A 23,467-nucleotide genomic window follows, 5' to 3' on the forward strand; every position below is an offset into this window, starting at 1 on the left:
GAGCAGAATACAGTGGTACTATTACTTCCCTTGATCTAGATGCTATACTCCTATTGATGCAGCCCAGAATTGCATTGGCTTTTTTAGCTGCTGCATCACACTGCTGACTCATGTCAAGTTTGTGGTCTACCAAGACTCCTAGATCCTTTTCACATGTACTGCTCTCAAGCCAGGTGTCTCCCATCCTGTATTTGTGCCTTTCATTTTTTTTGCCCAAGTGTAGTACTTTACATTTCTCCTTGTTAAAATTCATCTTGTTTGCTTTGGCCCAGTTGTCTAATCTGTTAAGGTCATTCTGAAGTGTGATCCTGTCCTCTGGGGTGCTAGCCACCCCTCCCAATTTGGTGTCATCTGCAAACTTGCTCAGGATGCCCTCAAGCCCATCATCCAAGTCATTGATAAAGATGTTGAACAAGACTGGGCCCAAGACAGAACCCTGTGGCACCCCACTAGTCACTACTCTCCAGGATGAGGAGGAGCCATTGATGAGCACCCTTTGGGTTCGGTCAGTAAGCCAGTTACAAATCCACTGAATGGTAGCATTGTCTAGCCCACATTTTACCAGCTTCTTTACAAGAATATCATGGGGCACCTTGTCAAAGGCCTTGCTGAAATCAAGATAGGCTACATCCACAGCATTCCCTTCATCTACCAGGCTTGTAATTCTGTCAAAAAATGAGATCAGATTAGTCTGACATGACTTATTTTTCAGGAACCCATGCTGACTTTTAGTGATCACAGAGTTTCTTTCTAGGTGCTCACAGACTGTTTGCTTAATGATCTGCTCTAGAATCTTTCCTGGTATTGATGTCAGGCTGACTGGGCGGTAATTGTTTGGGTCCTCTCTTTTCCCCTTTTTGAAAATAGGGACAACATTTGCCCTCCTCCAGTCTGCTGGAACTTCGCCTGTTCTCCAGGAATTTTCAAAGATTATTGCCAGTGGTTCTGAAATCACCTCTGCCAGTTCTTTTAATACTCTTGGATGTAGTTCATCTGGCCCTGGAGACTTGAATACATCTAAACTAGCCAAGTATTCTTGTACTACCTCCTTACTTATTCTGGGCTGTGTTTCCCCTGCTGAATCATCTGCTCCATATTCTTCAGGTCGGGCGTTGTTTTCTTTCTTGGAGAAGACTGAGACAAAGAAGGCATTGAGGAGTTCTGCCCTTTCTCTGTCCCCTGTTTGCATTTCACCATCTTCTCCTCTGAGTGACCCCACTGTTTCCTTGTTTTTCCTTTTGCTACGGACATACCCATAAAAGCCCTTTTTGTTGCTTTTAACCTCTCTAGCGAGCCTGAGTTCATTCTGTGCTTTAGCTTTTCTGACTTTGTCTCTACACGTGCTGGCTATATGTTTGAATTCCTCTCTGGAGATTTCCCCCCTTTTCCATTTTTTGTACATATCCCTTTTAAATCTTAACTCAGTCAAAAGTTCTTTAGATAGCTAGCCTGGCTTCTTTAGGCACCTTCCATGTTTCCGTTTCATTGGTATTGCCTGAAGTTGTGCTTTTAATATCTCCCTTTTAACAAACTCCCAACCATCATGAACTCCCTTCCCTTTTAGTATTACTGTCCATGGGATTTCACCCAGAATTAATTATATTAATTCTCTGTGTTAAATAATACGAACTATATTGCGAACGCTTTGATTTACAATATGGAAATTTAATTCAGTGTGTGGCTCACGGGTTCTGTGCCGAAGTACTATTGAGGCCCACTTGGCCTGAGAGGTTGGACGAACCCTGAACCAGACAAATGGCACTTTCTGAAACAGAGTCAAAATTTTGCCATCAAATGTTCTTAATTAACTTTTCCCTCCCTGTGCTAGATTTTATGGCCGGAAGATGCTGAACATCCTTATGTCCCATTCAAAATTTGATGGGTATTTGAAGCAGTGTCTACCGTCACATAACTTGCGTGATGTCATGGCTGCAATTAAGCAGAAAGTGAGTATGGAGGTGCACAGAATGTGTTGGAAAGATTTGGTGTTTTATTTCCTCTTTCTCTCTCTGTTTTTGTTTTTATTTAGATTATTTTTTATCTTATTGTACTATGAAAAAGCTTTAATAAAATCTTTTTATAAGAAATACTTGCACTGAAAGTGGAATCAGAAGATCAAATATATTTCATTCTTTGGTAAATAAAAATTAGAGGGCTGGATCCAAGCTCAATCATGTTCAGAGTAAGATGTATGAAATCTCTCAGACTTGTTGACCAGCAGCAAAGCTCTGCAGAACGCCTCCCCTCTCACCAAGTTGGCAAGAGGGGAGGCGTTCCACCACCCAGTTTTGCCACTGGGCAGGAAGGAGGCTTTGGAAACTGATTCTCCTTCAAGAGAAGTGCTTTCTGAAGCTCCCCTCCCCACTGTAGTCTGGTGGGCTGGCAAGGCTTGACGAGGCCTTCTCTGAACCTCATGCCCCCCTCCAATGTGGGGGGTGGCAGGGGGTGTTCTGTCTCCAGTGCTGAAATGTCTCCGGCCCCCTCTGTGCACTCACATCCTGCTTGCAGGCTTCTCACAGGCATCTGATTGGCCGCTGTGAGAACAGGATGCTGGAATGGCTAGGCCATTGGCATGATCCAGCAAAGAATTTCTTATGATCTTAAGCATATGTTTGTGCCCATACATCCCCTCTTCAAATGTTATAGAAAAAGTCTGAAAATACTGCAGCTTGTCTATGTGTAATTTCCCTCTTTGTTATGTCAGGGGTCATACAACTTCCCAAGCCCCCCTGATTTTGATGGCAGCTGTAGTGAAACGAAAGCACATTTAAAGCAGGCACAGTGGGGGTGGGTGGGTTGCTCCCTCCCCAGTCATCAGTTTGATCATTTGATGAGTGCAGTGGGAGCAATAACCCTCCCATTCCAGCTCTTTTCTATGGAGGGTGTGTGTGTGCCTGTGTGTTTGTATAAGAGAGTGGAGCCAGAAACAACTACTGGGGCCACACCGACCGCTGGCATGTAGCGTTTGGAGGGTTGACTAAAGGCCAGGTTGACTCAAGAAAGCTTAACCACTCCTGGCCTATGCCTTTATCTATGCAGGGGTTGGAAGACCAGTCGTCTCAAGCTCCTTCTGCCAAAAGCCACAGAGGGTCAAAGAACAGCAGTCTGACAACATCACTGGACAGCCTGCCTTCAGAAGAAAGGTATGGAGCACCCCTTTGCTCTTCTAAAATTTCCTTCAAAGCCCAGTTGGCTACACTGTGTGAACTCACTTGCCCTGCATGCTTAGAGCTGCTTCCCTTTTTGCTATCTTTTAGCATGACATGTTTTTGTGGGATCCATTGTGGTTTCCTCCATTCAATAAAAATGTCTGCTAAAAAGGCCCTTTTAGGACACATGATTGTGTTATTGAATGACATTACCAGAAGCACGTGCTGCCCATCCCCATGAATCCTAGCCCCTTGCTCTCTATACCTTAGACAGGACCTTCCTGATTTCCTCCACCTCAGCCTTCTTTCACTTTCCCCACTTCCATTTTTTGCATATCCAGACCCAGAGACCTCCCCCCCTAAATAAATTCACACTTGTCTCAAATTTTGGTTTGGTTTTTGGCAGAATTTAGGCCACAACTTTATTGATTACAGAAAGTGAGTGGTTGCATAGGCTCTGGTTAGACTAGCTCCCTGCACCCTTGCAGGTAGCGCTGACCCAGGGCACCAGCATAGGTCAGCCAAGGGTGAACACCTGGATAGGTGGAAAGCCGGGAACAGGCTATGTCCACCACCCAGATGTCCCCCTGGACTCAGGCACGGGCACAACCCCTCTCAGGGTTGAACAAACCATTGAGTCCCTGGATTCCTTTAACGGAATACCCTTCACATAGGGAGGGCGAGAGCGTTCTCCCATCCCTATCACCTGAACCAGTGCCTATCTGCAACCTTACAAGTTGTGACTTGTGGGGGAAATTCCTGCCGTGCCCCTGTCCCAATGACAGGCGGCATAGCAAGGTCAAGCACAACAAAGCCCTAGAAGTAGAGAGAGGTGGGCGGGTGTTCCGAATGCACACACCGAAAGAGGAAGGTCTGGGTCACATGCATGTGAATATATAGGTCCCTTGATCCGTTTGGACTGCGCCCCATTGGCCAGATTGAACCCAACATTGAGGGACCCTACCAATTGGGTGTTGTGGCTGACCAATCTTACCCACCCACAACACAGGAGGTCGGTCTCTAGGTCTCACCGCAACACGTCCCTCTTTGAGGGAGGACCCGATTTGCCAGACAGCTTCCAGTTTGGCACATCCAATAACTTTACAGCCAAAGTGAATTATGTGGGTTCAGTAAGTTAAAACATTTTGCTCTGGTGCATTATACTTTTTGAATTTCAAAAAATGTGTTGGTGCTCACTCCTGAGTTAGGGATGGAGGAAAAATTCATATCAGTTTGCATTCAAAGGTGAACGTGCCCAATTGGCCCTTCCCAAAACAACTGGAGAACTGAAACACAGTTATCTTTCAGCGTATGCAGTTATTAATGTTTTGCAGGACAATTCTCCAACCGAGTAATGTGTACAAAAAATGCAGATACTAAAGTGTGTGTATAACATGCTTTTATTCATGAAAATAACAAACAAAAAGCCATTAAATTATGAAAATTGTGTACAAAAATATATAGCAAGCAAAACTGCATATAAAAGTGTGTAGATAAATTCACACTAAGACACAGATGAATTTTCATGAGGATTTTTTTTTTAACAACCACAACCACAAACAGATGTGGAAACGTGGAAGAACAGAAGCTATGATTGAAAAAAATGAGAAACAGAAACAGGCAATTTCCGCACTCCTAGTCATGAGCACATGTAATTGGGCAAGATAACACAGAGTGCTGTCATTTAAGTACTATGAATGCATAACACAATGAATAAACCTTTGGTTCTCAATGCCAGCTCTGCCCCAGATGTCCTAAGCATCCCGCAGGCGGTGGCTCGCCGCTCATCCCTTCGTAGCATCGAAATGATGGAGCAGCTCAAGGAGCTCAACAAGATGCTGATGGCGAAGGAATTCCAGGTGCGAATGGAGGGAGTGGCATTACTCATGGAGCACTGCAAGAACAACCCCCAGCTCGTGTCCTCAAATATCATACAGGTACTTGGATGCCATACATTTGGATGCCAGTAGCCTTAATACAGGTGACCCATTCGCTGAGATTAGGTTGGGCCATGTTAATCCCAATTGGTAGCGTAATGGGGGAAGAGGCTTTAATCCTTGACCCATATGCGGTTGTGATCCAGATTTGGGGGCCCTGCACCTGCAGGTACAATAAAAGAGATCCGAATGGAAAGTCCCCCCCCATTCAAATTACACAATTTGGATTAGGGCTACAGTGGGGAGTAAAGTTTCTGAGCCTCCCCACACCGTGCTAATATTCCATTTTGAGTTACAGCCCCATGCTAAGATCCCAGTGTGGAATGTTGGCACTTAAATGCACAACTACATAGCTAATATAACATATATTTTGCCCTTATGTAAGGACAATGTTTGATGTGCTGCTGTTTCTGAAGAACCTTCGTAGCAGTTGCTGCTTCTTGGCCTTCATCTCTCTGTAAACTGTGGAAAGAAGAGATACTGGTTTTCCAGGAATGTAGTGTGCATTTACAGGTTATCTAGAGGAGTTAAAAACAAAACAAAACTGGTTACTTTCAAGAGGGCAGGGAGGCAACTATAGAGTACCACATCCTGTTAATGACCCAAAGAATCAATCAGTCAATCAATCAATCAATCAATCAATGCCCTCCCTTAACTACTGTACATGTTGCTGATCCTGGCTTGATTATTCCTTCAACATCATAGAGCTAACTTTTGTAAAATTTCCTCAAAATGAATCATGACGCAATAAATTAGCCAAGGATATCACCCTATGTCAAACCAAAATTATCCCCAGTTTTTTAGTTTGGTTTGTTGGGAGTTATCTCTCCACTATGCCTGTTGTCTTTGTCCATGGAGTTTTCTTGGCAGGGATACTGGAGTGGCTTGCCGGTTCCTGCTCCAGGTGAATCACGTTTGGTCAAAACTCTTCACTATGACCTGTCTGTCTTGGGTGGCCCTGCATGGCATAGTTCATAGCTTCTCTGAGTTATGAAGGAAATCAGCCCTGAGTGCTCACTGGAAGGACAGATCCTGAAGCTGAGGCTCCAATACTTTGGCCACCTCATGAGAAGAGAAGACTCCTTGGAAAAGACCCTGATGTTGGAAAAGATGGAGGGCACAAGGAGAAGGGGACGACAGAGGACAAGTTGGTTGGACAGTGTTCTCGAAGCTACCAACATGAGTCTGACCAAACTGTGGGAGGCAGTGGAAGACAGGAGTGCCTGGCATGCTCTGGTCCATGGGGTCACGAAGAGTCGGACACGATTAAACGACTAAACAACAACAACAAATGCGCCAGTGCTTCCCAGTAGACTGTTTTGATTAAACGACTAAACAACAACAACAACAACAACAACAACAACATCTCTCCACTATAACTTGAGAAATGGTAGTACATCCTGATGGCTGTGAAGACACTATATTAAAATGTTTTGCTTCCATATGTAGACTTGTAACTGACTCTGTTTCCCCACTTTTCTGTGCTAACAGAGCAGTATGCTATTTTCAGTAGGATTTACTTGTTCTTTTTTATGTTAACAGATCTTTGATGCTTTTACTCCGAGACTTCAGGACTCGAACAAGAAAGTGAACCTGTATGCATTAGAGTCGGTTGCTTCCATGATCCCAATCCTCAAAGATGGTTTGAATCCAGTCCTGGTCTCTGTGGTGACTGTAGTCACTGACAACCTAAACTCAAAGAATTCTGGGATCTACAATGCTGCAGTGAAAGTGCTGGACAAAATGATTATTCATCTAGGTATTTATTTATGTTTACCTTTCTATCACATCTTTATATTGCTTCCCACCAGAGATCAAGGCTGGATCCCATATCTTAGCTGCCAAGTATCCTGTTTTTCGCGGGAAACCCCTGGATTTTAATCCATTTCCCGCTGTTCTCCTGAATGGAGAAAAATCCCAGAAATCCCCCAGATTTCCTACCTGCCAGGGAGCCTCCATTTTGGGTGCCGCTCTTCCCATGTGTGGACACCGGAAATCGGGCAGAGCGGCACCGGAAGTCGCTTCTACGCATGCCCAACGGCCATCTTAGTGGTGGCCGCATGGCGGCGGCCATTTGGGTGGTGGCCGCACAGCGGCAGCCATCACCAAGATGGCCGCCGCCATGCAGCCACCACCAAGATGGCCGCTAGGCATGCGTAGAAGCGACTTCCGGTGCCACTCTGCCCAATTTCTGGTGCCCACACATGGGAAGAGCGGCCCCGGTGCCGCGCCACTGCTGATCCCGCATTTTTCAGCAGGAGACTTGGCAGGTATGTCCCATATGCCTCCATAGAAGGCTCTCTTATGAAGCTGCTTGTAGGGTAGACACTTACAAGGCTAAAATGAAACATTTAAAAATAGTTTTTAAGTGTTTTAAAAATTATCTGGGGATGGGGAGCAGCCATTACTTGTTTATCTCAGAATCTAAGATGTGTAGCTTGATATCTGAGTTTATAAGCTGATCTCATAGCTACAGCCTAATTTTGGCTTTTGGGGTTTTTTTTTCCTTCTTCATCTTCCCTACCCAGGGTTGGCTCAACATATTTTGCTGCCTGGGGAAGAAATGGAATTCTGTGTGCTGCCCCCTGTCAGGATACATTGTACCCATGGCCAGCCATGTTACTTTGGCATCTGAGGCAGAAAATCCTACTCCCACAAGCATTCCCCTTCTGAAGAGTAAAAATAAAGCAACAAATTCACAGAGCAACTCTAATGAAAGAAAACCAACATAATTTATGACAGCTTAAGTTTCATATTTTAGCCCTATTGTTGGTTTACTGCTTATGGAGAGATGTGCCAGGTTGTGTTTTTTTAAAATTAAAAAAAACCTGTACTACTTTGGTTCTACTTTTCTCTACACAGAGTAAACCTGTTTCTGGAGCTGTAAATCTGCCACCTTTCCCCAGTGCTAAATTCTTACAAGAAAAGAAATGTTATGCATGTGGAATGAAGGCAGACTTGGAGCTGAAATGAGAGGCGACCTTTCAGTGAGGGTCACTAGGGGAAAATGTGCTGCTGTCAGGGAATAACGCCTCATTAAAAGCTCGTACAGTGTGGCTAAAGGGACTTGTCCTGGGTGATCTGTACGTACTCAGTAGGAGCAAATACATTTCTGTACAGTATTGCTCTTGGTATTGATTTCAAATAGAATTTGGGTGTTATAAAAGTAGCTTTACGTTGAAGGCTGGACCAACATATGCATTACAACTGTTTCTAAGATGGAAGAGTGAATGCTATAATTTCAGATTTCAGGTGTGGGTCCACATTTTTCATTGTTCACCACATTAAAAATTCCATTCATGTAGAAATTTAGGACATCAAGGGGAGAGGTTCCGGTCCTGCCATCTCCCTGCCCTGCTGGTTTTCTACTTGCAGGAAATATGTTGGAGAATATTAAGAAATGTGATGTTTCACACCTGCAGTCTGAACCTGAACATTCTGCCACCACAATCCCATCTCATTCTGCAGCATGTGGAGAGACACCACCCGAAAAGAGTCCTGAACATGCTTATTAGAGGCAGGACTAAAGCCAGGACAGAAGCAAAGTATGGAACACTATGTAACTTTTTTCTGAGCAAACATGTATAGGCTTACATAGTCAGGAGACTTGGACCTGGATCAATGAGCATGTTTGAAAGGTAGAATCAAGCAGAACTATGGGCTGGGAGCGTGGGATGGGTTTAGAAGATTAGAACAAACCAATGGGAAACACTTGAGACATGTAGCTTGGGTCTCAGTAGCATTTTCCATCACAGCAGTTCTTCACGTTAGCATGCTAAACATGGATTGGCATTGCTGGTGGCTTTCAGCATGTTGAACCAGTCTTGTGAATGCTCTGCATGTGCTCAGATTGTAAGTTGCCATATCCTGGAAGTCCTTTCCAAAGCATGTTGGATGTGGAGAATGTCCATGGAAATAGTTGACTTCTATGAATATTGTCATGAAGCAGTTTTATGTTATAAAGGTAAAGGGACCCCTGACCGTTGGGTCCAGTCATGGACGACTCTGGGGTTGCGGTGGTCATGTCGCTCAACCTGGTACCAAATCCGATTTCTAACAAATGTACAGCTGAGAACGCGTAGAGCCAGAGGCATAAACAGATGACCACTTGTCACTTCAAGCATGAACATGGAATGAATGAATGAATGAATGGGGATATCAATTGTTCATAGGAAGGTCACATGATGAGATTTGTTTATTAAGCCCCAGCATCTGATGAAAAATATAGTGTACTAGGGTGATGATAGCACCTGGTCACATGATAAAGCTAGTTTCTATCAGTTTCCCACATTCGTCCACATACCCTTTGGTAATTGTACAAATGGACTCCTCCTGGTAAAAAGTCACGTGTCTCCATCCCCCAAAGTATTTTGTTCTTGTAGCTATCTGGACATCCTAGTGAGTTATTTTGCTCTTGAAGTGGGGGATAGTCCCACAAATAAGCTTCTTCTGCGCAGGTTCCATGGGAAGCCTTAAGTTATGAGTCTCAGCTAGCTCCTTCTCCTGTCTGTAGTCCATAAATATCCCCAGGCTGCACTCTTCTTTTGCAAAGGAAATTTATGGTTTGCTGAGTTCATTTCTGAAGAACAAACAAGCATAAATCCAGGTCTAAATGACGTCTTGTTCCAAACGTTGTTCTCCGTAGATTGAAATTGCTGTTGCCAATAACTACACAACCAAGGACTGCTGTAAATCCCAGGCCACGTGGATTTATGTTGGCAGTGGAAATGCAGTGTTGGGTGGGTAGGCAAGACATAGGGTGTTCAAGAGTCAGGACTGAAGTTGGAGCTAGCATACATGTTTCCTAGTCAGTTTGCTAATTTTCTTATAGGACAGATTTTCTAAGGACAGATTGTGCCTGCGTGAAGGAGAATGGCCACTGTGTTTGAGGTCAGAAATGAATTTACTCCATGTTCTGATTTCTTGGTGATGGTGGAGCATATGGGCATTCATCTAGATTCTTGAATTCTTTGGGTCCAGTCAGGGGCGTACCCAGGATAAAAATTAGGGGGGGCAAAGGGCGGGGGCAAGGGGCTGGACGGGAGGGGCCACAGTGGGAATGTGGGCGGGGCTACGTTGCCTGCGCCGCCCAGCTCTTCCGAGGAGGCGGCCCCAGGCTCCTGCTCCCGGCGCGAAGCTCCAGAGGTGCGTGGGGAACGCGAGCCTGTGGCTGCCTCCTCCGCTTATGCTCCCCACTCCTGCTTAGCGCTCCTCTGCTTATGCTCCCCGCGCGCCTCTGGAGCTTCGCGCCGGGAGCGGGAGCCTGGGGCTGCCACGCCTGTGCCCCTCAGCCTTTTGCTTCTAGGGGGGGCAATTGCCCCTCCTGCCCCCCTGCCTACGCCCATGGGTCCAGTCCAGACAAAGACAGTCCCAACCAACTGGGTTGGGCAATATGCTTCTGAATACCAGTCCAATATGCTTCTGAATACCAGTCCAATATGCTTCTGAATACCAGTCCAAGTGGGGAGGGTGCTGTTGCACTCAGGATCTGCTTGTGATCCTATGGCTCAGGTTGGTCAGTGTTAAGACAGGATGCTGGACTAGATAGACCTTTGGGCTTCTCTTACATTCTTCTGCTATGTTCTTAATTTCCACAGAAATTAAAAGGATTTAAGTGCAACATGTGTTGTCTTCACACATTACTCATGGGGAGAAGGTTAAAATGGTGACAGTGCCTATTGGGGCCATGCACTCCAAAGCCACGCTGTTCCTCTTGCCCCTCCTGTGTTCATCATGACTTGTGCAGTGAGGAGCCTTCCTTAATTGAGGAGGCTCCCTGTGCAATTTAGAAAATGGAGTTCCCAAGGATTGGTTTTGGGACCTGTCCCTTTTAATTTGTTCATCATCTATCTAGAGCTAGTGGTGAGCAGTGAAAGTAGCCAAGTTTGCTGATGATACCTGTCAGAGGGTCGTCGTGGCTACTCTAGAGTAACTCCGCCTGAGTCCAGTTTGTCTTCAAAGACGTTTATTGTGCTATTTACAGTGTAGAGACAGCTTAAAACATGACCTCTCATCCCGAATCAGAATCTGGCAATGGCATACATCTGTTCCTACACTAGCAAAGTAGTCTGGGCACCCCAAAACGCCGCCCCCTTGACCTGCGTTGCGGCGCTCTCCTTACTTTTGGCGCCGGAAGGAGTGATGCCCTTTCAGCTTCCTCCCTCAGCAGTCAGTGCCCTGGCTCTGCAGCCCCCCCCCCAAGCTTTCCCATTGTTCCTCTCTCTGATTTCTCTCTTCCTCCGAGTCTCCCCCTCCCCCTCTGGCTGCTTCAGAACCACTGGTGCTCTCTGTACTTGACGAGGTGGACGTCAGGATGATGGGGGCTGGCTCCCTGTAGGGAGTCACCCTTACAATACCAAAATATTCTGGAAACCCAAAGCCAAAAAAAGAATGTGAAGAGCGACAAAAGGACCTCTCCAAACTGAGTGAAAGGGCAATAAAATGACAAATGCAGTTCAGTGTAAACAAGTGATGCATGTCAGGGCAAAATATAACAACAACAACAACAACAACAACAACAACAACAACAACAACAACAACAATTCACCATGGAACTGTAGCAGATAGCTTGATGTTGATGTTGAACCAGTGTACAGCACTTGTGAAAAAGGCAAATTCCATGTTAGGTATGATTAGGAAAGAAAGTGGTAAAAAGAACTGCTAGTATAATAACAAACAAATCTGTGGTACAGTACAACCACATTTGGAATTCTGTATACCATTCTGGTCACCTCACTTTTAAAAAAAAGATATTGTGAAATTGGAAAATTTCAGAAAAGGACAACCAGAATAATCAAGGGTAGATCAACTTCCCTATGTGGAAAGGTTGCAGAGTTGGGGGCTTTTTCGTTTAGAGAAAATAAAGTAAGAGGTGACATAAATTTATAAAATTATGCCTAGATGGAGAAAATGGATAAAGTTATTGCCCCTCCCTCATAACAAACCAGAGCATATTGATATCCAAATGAAGCAGAACACTGGAAGATTTGGGACAGAGAAAAGGAAGTACTTTTTCAAACAGTGAATAGTTAAACTGTGAAATTCGTTCCCACAAGAGGCAGCGATGGCCACCAAGTTGGATGGCTTTAAAAGAGGAATAGACAGATCCATGGAGGTATAAGGCTATGAGTGGCTACTAACCTTGATGGATATGTTCTGCCTCCACAACTGGAGATAGCATGCTTCTGAATACCAGTTGCTGGAAACGGCAGGAGGGGAGAGTGTGGTCGCACTCAGATCCTGCTTGTGGGCTTCCCATAGGCATGTGGTTGGCCAATGTGAGAACAGGGTGCTCTAGATGAGTCGCTTGTGTGATCTGGCAGGCTGTTCTTAGGACAGCTGTTTCAAAAAAAGTTGCAGCTTCTGCGAAATTTAGCTGACATAAGATAGGAGGATGTCTCATACTGTCTCATACGGAGGTCCACTTAGAGCGGTATGGCTTATTCATTTCTGACCGTCATCGGCTGTGAAGGTAACAGACAGAACGTATTTACCTACCTCTTAATCAGAATCACCAGATTTTAAAGCTGGGACCTTAAACATGCAAATCATGTGTAATGCCATTGAGTTCTGGCTCATCCTCTCTAGAATGCCATCTTAATTGCTGCATGTGTCTGTCAAGATCAGTGAACAAGGACATACATTGTGACATGCATTTATTGGGCTGCCTCTAGATTATGAATCTCCCTTCCCCCAGGCAGTCACCAAAGCTTTTACAGTATTTTTTTGGAAGCAGTGTAAAGTATTTCTATTTGGACTAGTTCTAACAGCCAGGGTAATGTTTTTAGCACATTTTATAATGTGTTTCCTTTTGCTTAATGATATTATTATTATTATTATTATTATTATTAAGCATTTCTGGAATATATAGTTGTCCACTTGTTCTTTTTAATTTGCAGTCCACTTTTAGCTCAATGATGGAGTGGGATGGAGTTTTAAGTAAATACAAAAAAAGTGGAATGTTTTTGGGCTTTCCCCCCTTCCCTTAAACACTTGCCTCTTCACAATTCATAGCAGCCAAGAATCAACTGAAAAAGTAAAGCTTAGAAAACAGAAAATCCTTGACACTCTGTTTTCTGATAGTGATTATGTGTGTGCAGAGCCCAGGCAACATTACTATTTCCGTGATGAATGAAAAGAATAGTTGCTGGCTTCAGCGGGATGAAGAAATGCTTTGAAATGCTAATATAAGAAGTAGAGGAGATGTGCAAAGTATTCATTATTGATGATCATTTGCTTATTAGTATCCCTAAAGACTTTACTTCACCTTTAAAACTGCCTTTGAAAATCATTTTAAAGCAAGCACAATACATGTGTACTTCCCCTTTTCCCTTTGTCGTTCTGAAAAGAGCACCAACATGTAATTGAAAGGTGTTTAACCAGATCTCTTTTCAGTAGAGGCAAAGAAAAGGGATGTGCTGTAGGGCAGCAAAGCTTACCTTTACCTGCACCTAGGGATGGGAGAGAAATTCAATTCAATTCACATTTAAAGGTGAATCTACCCAATTCACAATTCCTGAAGCCATAGACAACTGAAACACATCCAGTTGGGGAGTTCTGCTCATCTTGGGATTTTGCAGTGCTGTTCTACAGGCAAGTCACGTGTACAGTTATGCATATACTAGGGTAAAGCGTACTTAAAAATGCATATAAGTGAAAATAACGTACAAACATGCATTATCTTAGGGAAAGCTGCATACCAAAATGTGTTAGGAAAAACCCACACTAAACTGCCAGTGAATTTTCATGAGGACTTAAAAAAATTTTTTTTAGTAAAGGTGGAGAACTGGATTTGAGATTGAAAAAATGAGAATTTGAGAGGTCTGCTTTTCTCTAGATACAGATACTGTCACTTACTGTCTCTTCCTGAAGGAAGCCCTGTATAGGGAATATTTCAATGTTTGATGTTTGATGATGGTTTTATATTTGCTTGAAGCCACATGGAGTAGCTGGGGCAACCCAGTCAGATGTGGGGACGGACGGACGAGGAATAATAAAGTTGTTTATTTTCTTGGTTTATAACAATGGCCAAACAATGTGTTTCTGTCCCTTTCAGATAATCTTCTTCTGCTTCAAACATTTGCCAGCAGGGTGCGCTTCACCAGTGGTCGAGCTCTGCAGGGGATCACAGACCACCTGTCAGGTAACAAATGACTTCACTAAACTGCAGTACTCATGGGAATGAACAAAGCAATAGCTTGTATAACAGCAGGAGGCAAAGGGCTTCTTTCTTCACAGCACAATTTCTTTTATTGTCGTTTACTCCTTTTTGAAGTGGAAGTGAGGGCTGCTTCTTGTCTTGTCTTTTCTTTAGAGCATATATAGATATTATATTAATATTAATAATAATAATTTATTATTTATACCCCGCCCATCTGGCTGGGTTTCCCCAACTACTCTGGGCGGCTTCCAACAGAAAAATAAAACACAGTGATCTATTAAACATTAAAAGCCTCCCTAAACAGGGCTGCCTTCAGATGTTTTCTAAAAGTCTGGTAGTTGTTTTTCTCTTTGACATCTGATGGGAGGGCGTTCCACAGGGTGGGCGCCACTACCGAGAAGGCCCTCTGTCTAGTTCTCTGCAACTTGGCTTCTCGCAATGAGGGAACTGCGAGAAGGCCCTCGGTGCTGGACCTCAGTGTCCGGGCAGAACGATGGAGGTGGAGATATTATATTTATTATATTATATATATTCACTATACAGTTTACTGTTACATATGAATCAGAAAACTGGTTTAATCATAAACTACCAACAAGGATATCAAATAACAATTTTAATAATAATACCTTTATTGTCATTGTACAAAACCTGTGTACAGTACAATGAAATTAAACGAGCCTCCCCCCCAACACTCAATCTCTTATCAAACAACACACCACCTTGCAAGCCATTTGTTTGCAACACCACATTAAATCACAGTTTCCTAGTTCAATTGTAATGAGAAACTGGTTTAACAAACTGAAGGTTCTCTATTGTGGGTCACGAGAGAGGTAAAAGGCAAAGGTAAAGGACCCCTGGACAGTTAAGTCCAGTCAAAGGTGACTATGGGGTGCAGCACTCATCTTGCTTCAGGTCAAGGGAACCAGCGTTTCTCCACAGACAGCTTTCCGGGTCATGTGGCTAAACCACTTCTGGTGCAACTGTACAGCGTGATGAGTGCCAGAGCGCACGGAAATGCCGTTTACCTTCCTGTCACAGTGGTACCCATTTATCTACTTGTACTGGCATGTTTTGGACTGCTAGGTTGGCAGGATCTGGGACAGAGCAACGGGACCTCACCCCGTTGCATGGATTCGAACCACTGACCTTCCGATCGACAAGCCCATGAGGCTCAGTGGGTACATTCATCCTCAATCAAACAAACCATTGTTTATTAGTTTCTTACATTCAAACTGGGTCACTTTTATGCACACACATGACAGAATAATCATTTCAGAAAGCACACCTGTGCCTTTTAAACGTAAATTACAAAGCCAGTCGCCACAGAAGCAGAAATTGTGACTATATTCCCATGACCTGAGATCAGACTTTTTGTATCGTGACCCCACAGACTCAAGCTCCAGGACATGAAAGCAGCTCTCCTAATATCAAAGGTTTCAGTAAATTTTCCATCAGACATTTTGATTTTTGCAATCAACCTTTGACTCAAAAACTTGTTAAATCATTCTTTGCGAGCCCCTGACCACATGGCAGGACTCATAGAGCACTTGTCGCTTCCTCATCAGATATCACCCAAAGGTCATTGGTGTCATGGGAGTTTGACCCATCATGCACCCGTTAAGAGTTGCAGTCTGGGAATTTGATATGGCCATTTTCGACAGCTCAATACACAAAATAAATAACCAAGCCATCTATCATGGCATAGGTCACTAAAACCCAACAGCATTCTACAGCTATATATTTCCTGAGGAAATGTAGCATCGAAGTCTCTGGTTTCTAAGAATGATGGTCACTTAAGACCAGGAGCTCTTCCATTTAGTAACATTTCCCTAATGAGAAAAGTCATCTATTCTATCTATCATTTTCTGTACTCTGCTTCCAGAGACTGTAGCCAAATGCACAGTCCATTTTTTTATACAGTAAAAATGAACGGTAGTGGAAAAATGGAAGAGTTATCAGGCATTGGGGTGTGGGATGTATGTGTTTATGCTTACCTTATTAATTGTACGAGGTGGCAAAAGCGTCATAAGAGTAGCACAATTATCTGTGCACACAGGTCAGTAAGGAATGCCCATGGGCCTATGCAATATTCTGGGGTCTCCCGAGTGTCCCAGGAAGTGTTGCTGGGCTAGAAACCTGCACGTAGAGAGCCTGGTGCTATCAGAAGGTGCAACCCCCTGACCTTCACTTCTGGAAAATTATTATTATTTATTTACACCCCCCCCCACCAAATGGCCAAAAATAGTTCTGACCAAAGGTTCACCCCTACCTGAACTCCTTGCACAAGACGGCTATGCTTCTTGGATTCTTGGATAACTAAAACACTGGGACTGAGGCTCTGTGTATGTTTAGGACAGTTTTCAGTGGGTATGTGCAGAGCCAGCATCAAACGTCAGCATGATTGGGCATTGGCCAGGAGTCCACATCTCACGGTCCTGTATACCTGAAGGAGTGTCTCCACCCCCACCGTTCAGCCCGGACACTGAGATCCAGCGCTGAGGGCCTTCTGGCGGTTCCCTCATTGCGAGAAGTGAGGTTACAGGGAACCAGACAGAGGGCCTTCTCAGTAGCAGCACCCGCCCTGTGGAACGCCCTTCCATCAGATGTCAAGGAAATAAGCAGCTATCTTAATTTTAAAAGACATCTGAAGGCAGCCCTGTTTAGGGGAGCTTTTAATATTTAATGCTGTATTGTTTTAATATTCGATTGGGAGCCGCCCAGAGTGGCTGGGGAGACTCAGCCAGATGGACAGGGTATAAATAATAAATTATTATTATTATTATTTTATCACAGAAAGGGGTCCCACTACTAACAAAAGCCCCCTGGATCCCCACTGAAAGAGGTGGTTCATGGAGGGTATCTTGCCCAAGGGCTCTCCAAAACCCAGAACCAATGCTGGACATGTGTGATGGATTCCTTGGCATGTAGAGACACAGATTATTATTCTTAACAAATTTTTGCATCCTGATTGTGTGACTATGTTCAGAGAAGTGAGCAACTCGTTATCTTTCTTCTGCATTGCAGTTCTTGTGGCTTTTGCTTATCCACGGAAACCCCAGGCTGTGGAGCGTCACATCCTTCCCATTCTCTGGTATTTCCTGAGCAACATGATTGGCAATGGCGTGCTACCTGGAAAGAGTGGAAACGTCAGAGCAGTGGTCTCCAAACTTGCTAAGAGCCTGCACAAGCAAATGGGACCCAAGCTTGAGGAGTCTGCCTCCAGCCAACCACAAAATGTGATCAGAATCCTCCAGGACCTCCTAGATACGAAACTCCCATGAAGTCTCCTTCCGTACCAACTATGGGACAATACTGTTTGCCGCTTCAAGAGAGATCAGAAAAAGAAGCTGCGGACAATGAGACAGTGCTTGCCATTATTTATGTTATTTTTAAATATAATAACTAACTATGAAGAGTTTATAGTAATATTCTACTATGGAAAGTGTATATAATCTATTTTGCAGTAGAATTAAATCCCATATTTTTCTAAATCTTAATTTCCTCAACTTTTGTCTCGTAGAGACTTACAAGTTATTATTTAAAAAAAATCTGTGTACAGTTGTAATTTTTATCTGTATAAAGCAAAGCACTTTATTTATGTAATAAATATGTGTCAAAGGAGGGGGCAAGGGTGACAGATATGAACTTCAGTGGGCAACATGTTATACTCTAGGGGGGTTGCCAGTGCAATTGGGCATGTTTTTCCCCCTTTTGGATTACATAGTGATCTGCGATTGATGGCCTGGGTGTTTCCTATTTGTGTTCCTATTGCACCAGGTGCACATCCACCCCATACATTTACAGCACATGGCTACCCTCAAAGAACACTGGGAACTGTGATTTATCCCTCACAGAGCTACATCTCCCAGCACTCACCTCAAACTACAGTTCCTAGCGGTGGACCCTTGCTCAGCCAAACTCATAGCCAAATTCTATGTAACAGAACTAGCTGGGAGCCAAAGGATCTAGGATGATCGCAAGAATGCAGTGATGGAAAAGAATTAAGTGTCAGGAGCTGATGGATCAGTTACCACACCAACAGTTGGTTTCACCCAACTGCTGCTTCAAGTATTAGAGAGCTGAGTAATGTTAAAGGTAAAGGGACCCCTGAAAATTAGGTTCAGTCGTGGACCACTCTGGCGTTGCGGCGCTCATCTCACTTTATTGGCTGAGGGAGCCGGCGTACAGCTTCCGGGTCATGTGGCCAGCATGACTAAGCTGCTTCTGGCAAACCAGAGCAGCGCACGGAAACGCCGTTTACCTTCCCGCTGGAGTGGTACCTATTTATCTACTTGCACTTCGTGCTTTCGAACTGCTAGGTTGGCAGGAGCAGGGACCGAGCAATGGGAGCTCACCCCGTTGCGGGGATTCGAACCGCCGACCTTCTGATCGGCAAGCCCTAGGCTCTGTGGTTTAACCCACAGCACCACCCGCGTCCCGAGTAATGTTAAATTCTGTCCAATAAGCTACAGTGATCTTGGTGGTGGCACCAGGGCAGCAGAATGAGCTGGAGAGCTTCCAAATGGAGTGGGTGTGACTTACCACATACAGCAAATGATTTAATATGTAATATTATATGTCTCTATAGGTAGAGTAGTGCACGGTCTTGAAATCTGCCATTGATAGGATTCACACCCCACGAGCTCTCATAATTTGTGTGTTATGCCTGAGGCCTAGTTCCCTCTATGGTGGTAAAGCTGTACTTTGCAGACGGCAGGAGAGGCCTCATGTGACTAGATGTGTCTTCAAAGAAAAAATTATAGCAAATGAAGCAGTAAGGAGAAGTGCCTATCCAGTTCTACATGGGCATGTTTTTGTTTTGGTATGGAGAACATTTCAGTCATGCCGTGCTCTCCAGCCTGAAGTCTGAAATGGTACCAGTTTATCACCTTGGTGAGAACTTGGCCTAAGATGGCCCCCTTTGGCAAGGAACTCATGAAACCTTTACAATCCGATGCCAGTTGGGTAGAATATGTGGTGTCAAATGGCAGTTGACTCATTGTACTATTGGGATTCTCATACCTACTTCTGGTAAGGTCTAATTTCCACAGACTATTCTCATTTTTATCCTTCAGGTACAGATTAGAAGCACTCTCACATCCTAGTGTGGCTGACTGGTGGTGGAATCAGCAGCTCCATTCTTGTTCATCTCGTGGTGCTCCAGCACACAATTCTTGTGTAAGGGGATGTCAGATATTTTTGTAATACTACATTCACATGGCATAATGAAAAAACAAACACCAAGTCAATAAAACTGCTAGCACATTTGCAGAGCTAAGCAGGGTCTGGTATGGTTTCAAACTGGATGGGAGATGAGATTCCTGCATGGATGACCCTTGGGATCTCTCCCAAGTCTAGAATTCAATGAGCTAAGTCCTGAAGATAAGTTCTGTGAACGAGGTAGCTCACTTGAAAAGTTTGCATTTGAAAGCGGTAGCTTTGCAGTGTGAGACCAAAGGAACAGCATTCCAGGAGCACTCTAGTCACATGAAACTGGGGAGCAGAAGCCACCTCATGGGGATGTTAACACCTCAGAAGTAGCTATTGCCACTAGGCCTCGCACGACTGTTTTGAGGTGGATGTTGAAGTTCTGGCAAAGCTACTGCTAACTTCTTTATTTGTTTGATTATTTGTGTTGTGACCAGTTACACGACAGAGACTTTACCTCCACTCAGCTCACTTCACCATGCCAAGCTGAGGTATTTACCTGTCACTTCAAAGCCGTTCTGTCAGCCTTGGACAAAAACTGTCCAAAGAAATCATTCCTAAGTAGAGAGGAGAAAGGGAAATAAATTAGAGGGCAAGAGCATAGGAAGTCAGCTTATATCAAGTCAGGCAGTTACTCCATCTAGCTCAATATTGTTTACACCGACTGGCAGCTGGTCTCTAGGGTTTCAGTCAAAAGTCTTTCCCAGCCCTACTTGGGGATACTGGAGGCTAAACCTGAGATCTTTTGCATGCAAAGTTTCTGCTGTGACCCTTTCTGCAGGCTGTGATATGTATGGCCATCTGAAAATACAAATAAATATATTTTAAAGAAGTATTTGGACCTAAAAATAGTCTGTGAGAAGAAGAACCTGGAATATTATATTACACACACACACACACACACACACACACACACACACACACACACACACACACAGAGTGCTTTTTTCTGGGGGGTTGCAAGGGTACACATACCCCTAAACATTTTGTGATTCTTTGTATTTTTGTCCATTTACTGTATTTATTTCCCCCAATTTGAACTATAAAATGGTGATTTTCTTGAGTCAAAATGAGAGTACCCCTAAACACTTTTAAGGAAAAAAGCTCTCTCTCTCTCTCTCTCTCTCTCTCTCTCTCTCTCTCTCTCTCTCTGTGTGTGTGTGTGTGTGTGTGTGTGTACTCCTCCCTTAGCAGTGAACTCATCATTGCATAACTTTCTTTGATAATGTGGCAAAGGGGTTTGGAAAACATGGAATTATCTGAGGTTCCCCCCGCCTTGAAACAGCAGCATTCTGCAAGGACTCTGGAACTTCCAGGGACTCATTCCGATACACTATTGTAAACAAGACCATTGTGTGGAAGTATACTGATTGCGGTGATTTTCCTAAATGCTCCGGAGCAGTATTTCCAGAACTCTTGCAATTGCTAGCACTAGAATTTTATTTGCATGCTGTATGAAAGTCCAAGATGGTTGAATCCAAATATTAAAAATTATGGTTTATTCCCCTTCGGTTTGGCTTTGCATTTCTGATCCTCTTTAGAAGGTTGCGTTTGGAAGACATATTCTCTAGACATTAAAATAGGAGAGCGCTGTGGTTAAACCACTGAGCCTAGGGCTTGCTGATCAGAAGGTCGGCGGTTCGAATCCCTGTGACGGGGTGAGCTCCCGTTGCTTGGTCCCAGCTCCTGCCAACCTAGCAGTTTGAAAGCACGTCAAAATGCAAGTAGATAAATAGGAACCGCTACAGCGGGAAGGTAAACGGTGTTTCCATGTCCTGCTCTGGTTCGCCAGAAGCAGCTTTGTCATGCTGGCCACATGACCTGGATGCTATACGCCGGCTCCCTCGGCCAATAATGCGAGATGAGCGCGCAACCCCAGAGTCGGTCACGACTGGACCTAATGGTCAGGGGTCCCTTTACCTTTACCTTTAGAGGAAATGTAGTGTTAAATTGGGAGAGAGGTATGTTGGGGAATTATATAATATGTATGAAAAGCAGGGTCAGCCCAACACATTTTGGCACCTGATGCAAACCACAATATGGCGTCTTCTCCCTCCCTGCCAGGGAAGAAGGGATGAGGGAAGAGCTATATCGGGAGTGAGAGGGAATAAAGAGAGAAGATATGATAGCCACCTTCAAATATCTTAAGGGCTGTAACATGGAGGATGGAGCAAGCTTGTTTTCTCCTGCTCCGGAAGGTAGGACCCGGACCAATGGCTTCAAGTTACAAGAAAGGAGAACATCAGGAAGAACTTTCTAACAGCAAGAGCTGTGGAACAAACTCCTTTGGGAAGTGGTGGACTCTCCTTCCTTGGAGGTTTTTAAGCAGAGGTTGGATGGCCATCTGCCATGGATGCTTTAGTTGAGATTCCTGCATTGCAGGGGGTTGGACTAGATGACTCTTGGGGTCCCTCCCAACTCTACAATTTTATGATTCTATAGTCTACATTGGGGTCTGCTGCCACTGTGATCCTGCTGCCTGAGATGGTTGCCTCACTTTGGAATGTTCCACTTGGGCTACATACATACCTTACTTTTAAAAGCGGACACGGAGCAATGGATTCAAACTACAAGAAAGAAGATTCCACCTAAACATTAGGAAGAACTTCCTGACAGTAAGAGCTGTTCGGCAGTGGAATTTGCTACCAAGGAGTGTGGTGGAGTCTCCTTCTTTTGAGGTCTTTAAGCAGAGGCTTGACAGCCATATGTCAGGAATGCTTTGATGGTGTTTCCTGCTAGGCAGGGGGTTGGACTGGATGGCCCTTGTGGTCTCTTCCAACTCTATGATTCTATTATTCTAAAACACATCCCCTGCAGCAATCCCAGTAACTGTAATTTACCTCTCACAGAGCTACCATTCTCAGCAATCGTAACAATCCTCAGCTCCCATGATGCTTTTGTGTATGTGTGCAATTTAAACATTTTCTGGAAGAATAATAAAAATAAAAATAAAATAACAACAACAACAACAACAACAACAACAACAATTTTTTATTTATATCCCGCCTTCCCCGGCCAAAGCCAGGCTTAGAGTGACTAACAACAAGTAAAAATAGCACAGTGTACATAAAATCACACAGTCAATTAATTAAAATACATTCTAGAATCAATTCAGAATCAAAATCAACCACAGTTCAAGAAGGATACTGACAAGCTGGAACGTGTCCAGAGGAGGGCAACCACAATGGTCAAAGGCCTGGAAACGATGCCTTATGAGGAACGGCTTAGGGAGCTGCGTATGTTTAGCCTGGAGAAGAGAAGGTTAAGGGGTGATAGGATAGCCAAGTTCAAATATATAAAAGGATGTCATATAGAAGAGGGAGAAAGGTTGTTTTCTGCTGCTCCAGAGAAGCGGACACAGAGCAATGGATTCAAACTACAAGAAAGAAGATTCCACCTAAACATTAGGAAGAACTTCCTGACAGTAAGAGCTGTTCGACAGTGGAATTTGCTGCCAAGGAGTGTGGTGGAGTCTCCTTCTTTGGAGGTCGGAGGTCTTTAAGCAGAGGCTTGACAGGCATATGTCAAAAATGCTTTGATGGTGTTTCCTGCTTGGCAGGGGGTTGGACTGGATGGCCCTTGTGGTCTCTTCCAACTCTATGATTCTTAATTAATGGCAACCATTGGGCTAGAGTTCTATGAAGATTACAGAAGGAGAGAGGGGGTGGGGATTAAGGAATGCGCATTTCCTTAATTATTCTACAAAGCAGGGATGAGAAACCTGTGGCCCTCCATAAAATGTTTGACTACAGTTCCGTTCATCCCTGATCATTGCCCATGCTGGCTGTGACTGATGGGAAATGGAGTTCGCCAGCATTTGGAAAGATTGTTGAAATTACTGATTGGGGTATTAAAAAGCCGGCATGTAACCAAAGGAAGGGGGATAAATTTGGTTCACCTTGTATATCTACACCTCCCAAAGCAGCAAGGAGCCTCAGTTAAATCTAGTACACAGCCCTAATAAATGAGAACACTCTCATTATAGCTCATTATAGTCAAAGCACCTCTCTGAA

At 44.1% G+C, this 23,467-nt stretch overlaps 1 protein-coding gene across 2 annotated transcripts in view; it reads left to right on the top strand.

The window, feature by feature from the left end:
• TOGARAM2 (TOG array regulator of axonemal microtubules 2) overlaps positions 1-17,879 on the top strand; it is a 60,240-nt gene extending 42,361 nt beyond the window's left edge. For both annotated transcript variants that reach the window (XM_060272956.1, XM_035110505.2), the window contains 6 exons: positions 1,829-1,946; positions 3,040-3,143; positions 4,888-5,086; positions 6,629-6,845; positions 14,142-14,228; positions 17,271-17,879. In XM_060272956.1, coding sequence (XP_060128939.1) covers positions 1,829-1,946; positions 3,040-3,143; positions 4,888-5,086; positions 6,629-6,845; positions 14,142-14,228; positions 17,271-17,527 — 982 coding nt within the window. In that variant the 3' untranslated portion in view covers positions 17,528-17,879. The remainder of the gene's footprint in view (positions 1-1,828; positions 1,947-3,039; positions 3,144-4,887; positions 5,087-6,628; positions 6,846-14,141; positions 14,229-17,270) is intronic.
• Positions 17,880-23,467: the final 5,588 nt, after the last annotated feature.

The sequence above is a fragment of the Zootoca vivipara genome, chromosome 3 (genome assembly GCF_963506605.1).
Source record: "Zootoca vivipara chromosome 3, rZooViv1.1, whole genome shotgun sequence".
NCBI lineage: Eukaryota > Metazoa > Chordata > Lepidosauria > Squamata > Lacertidae > Zootoca > Zootoca vivipara.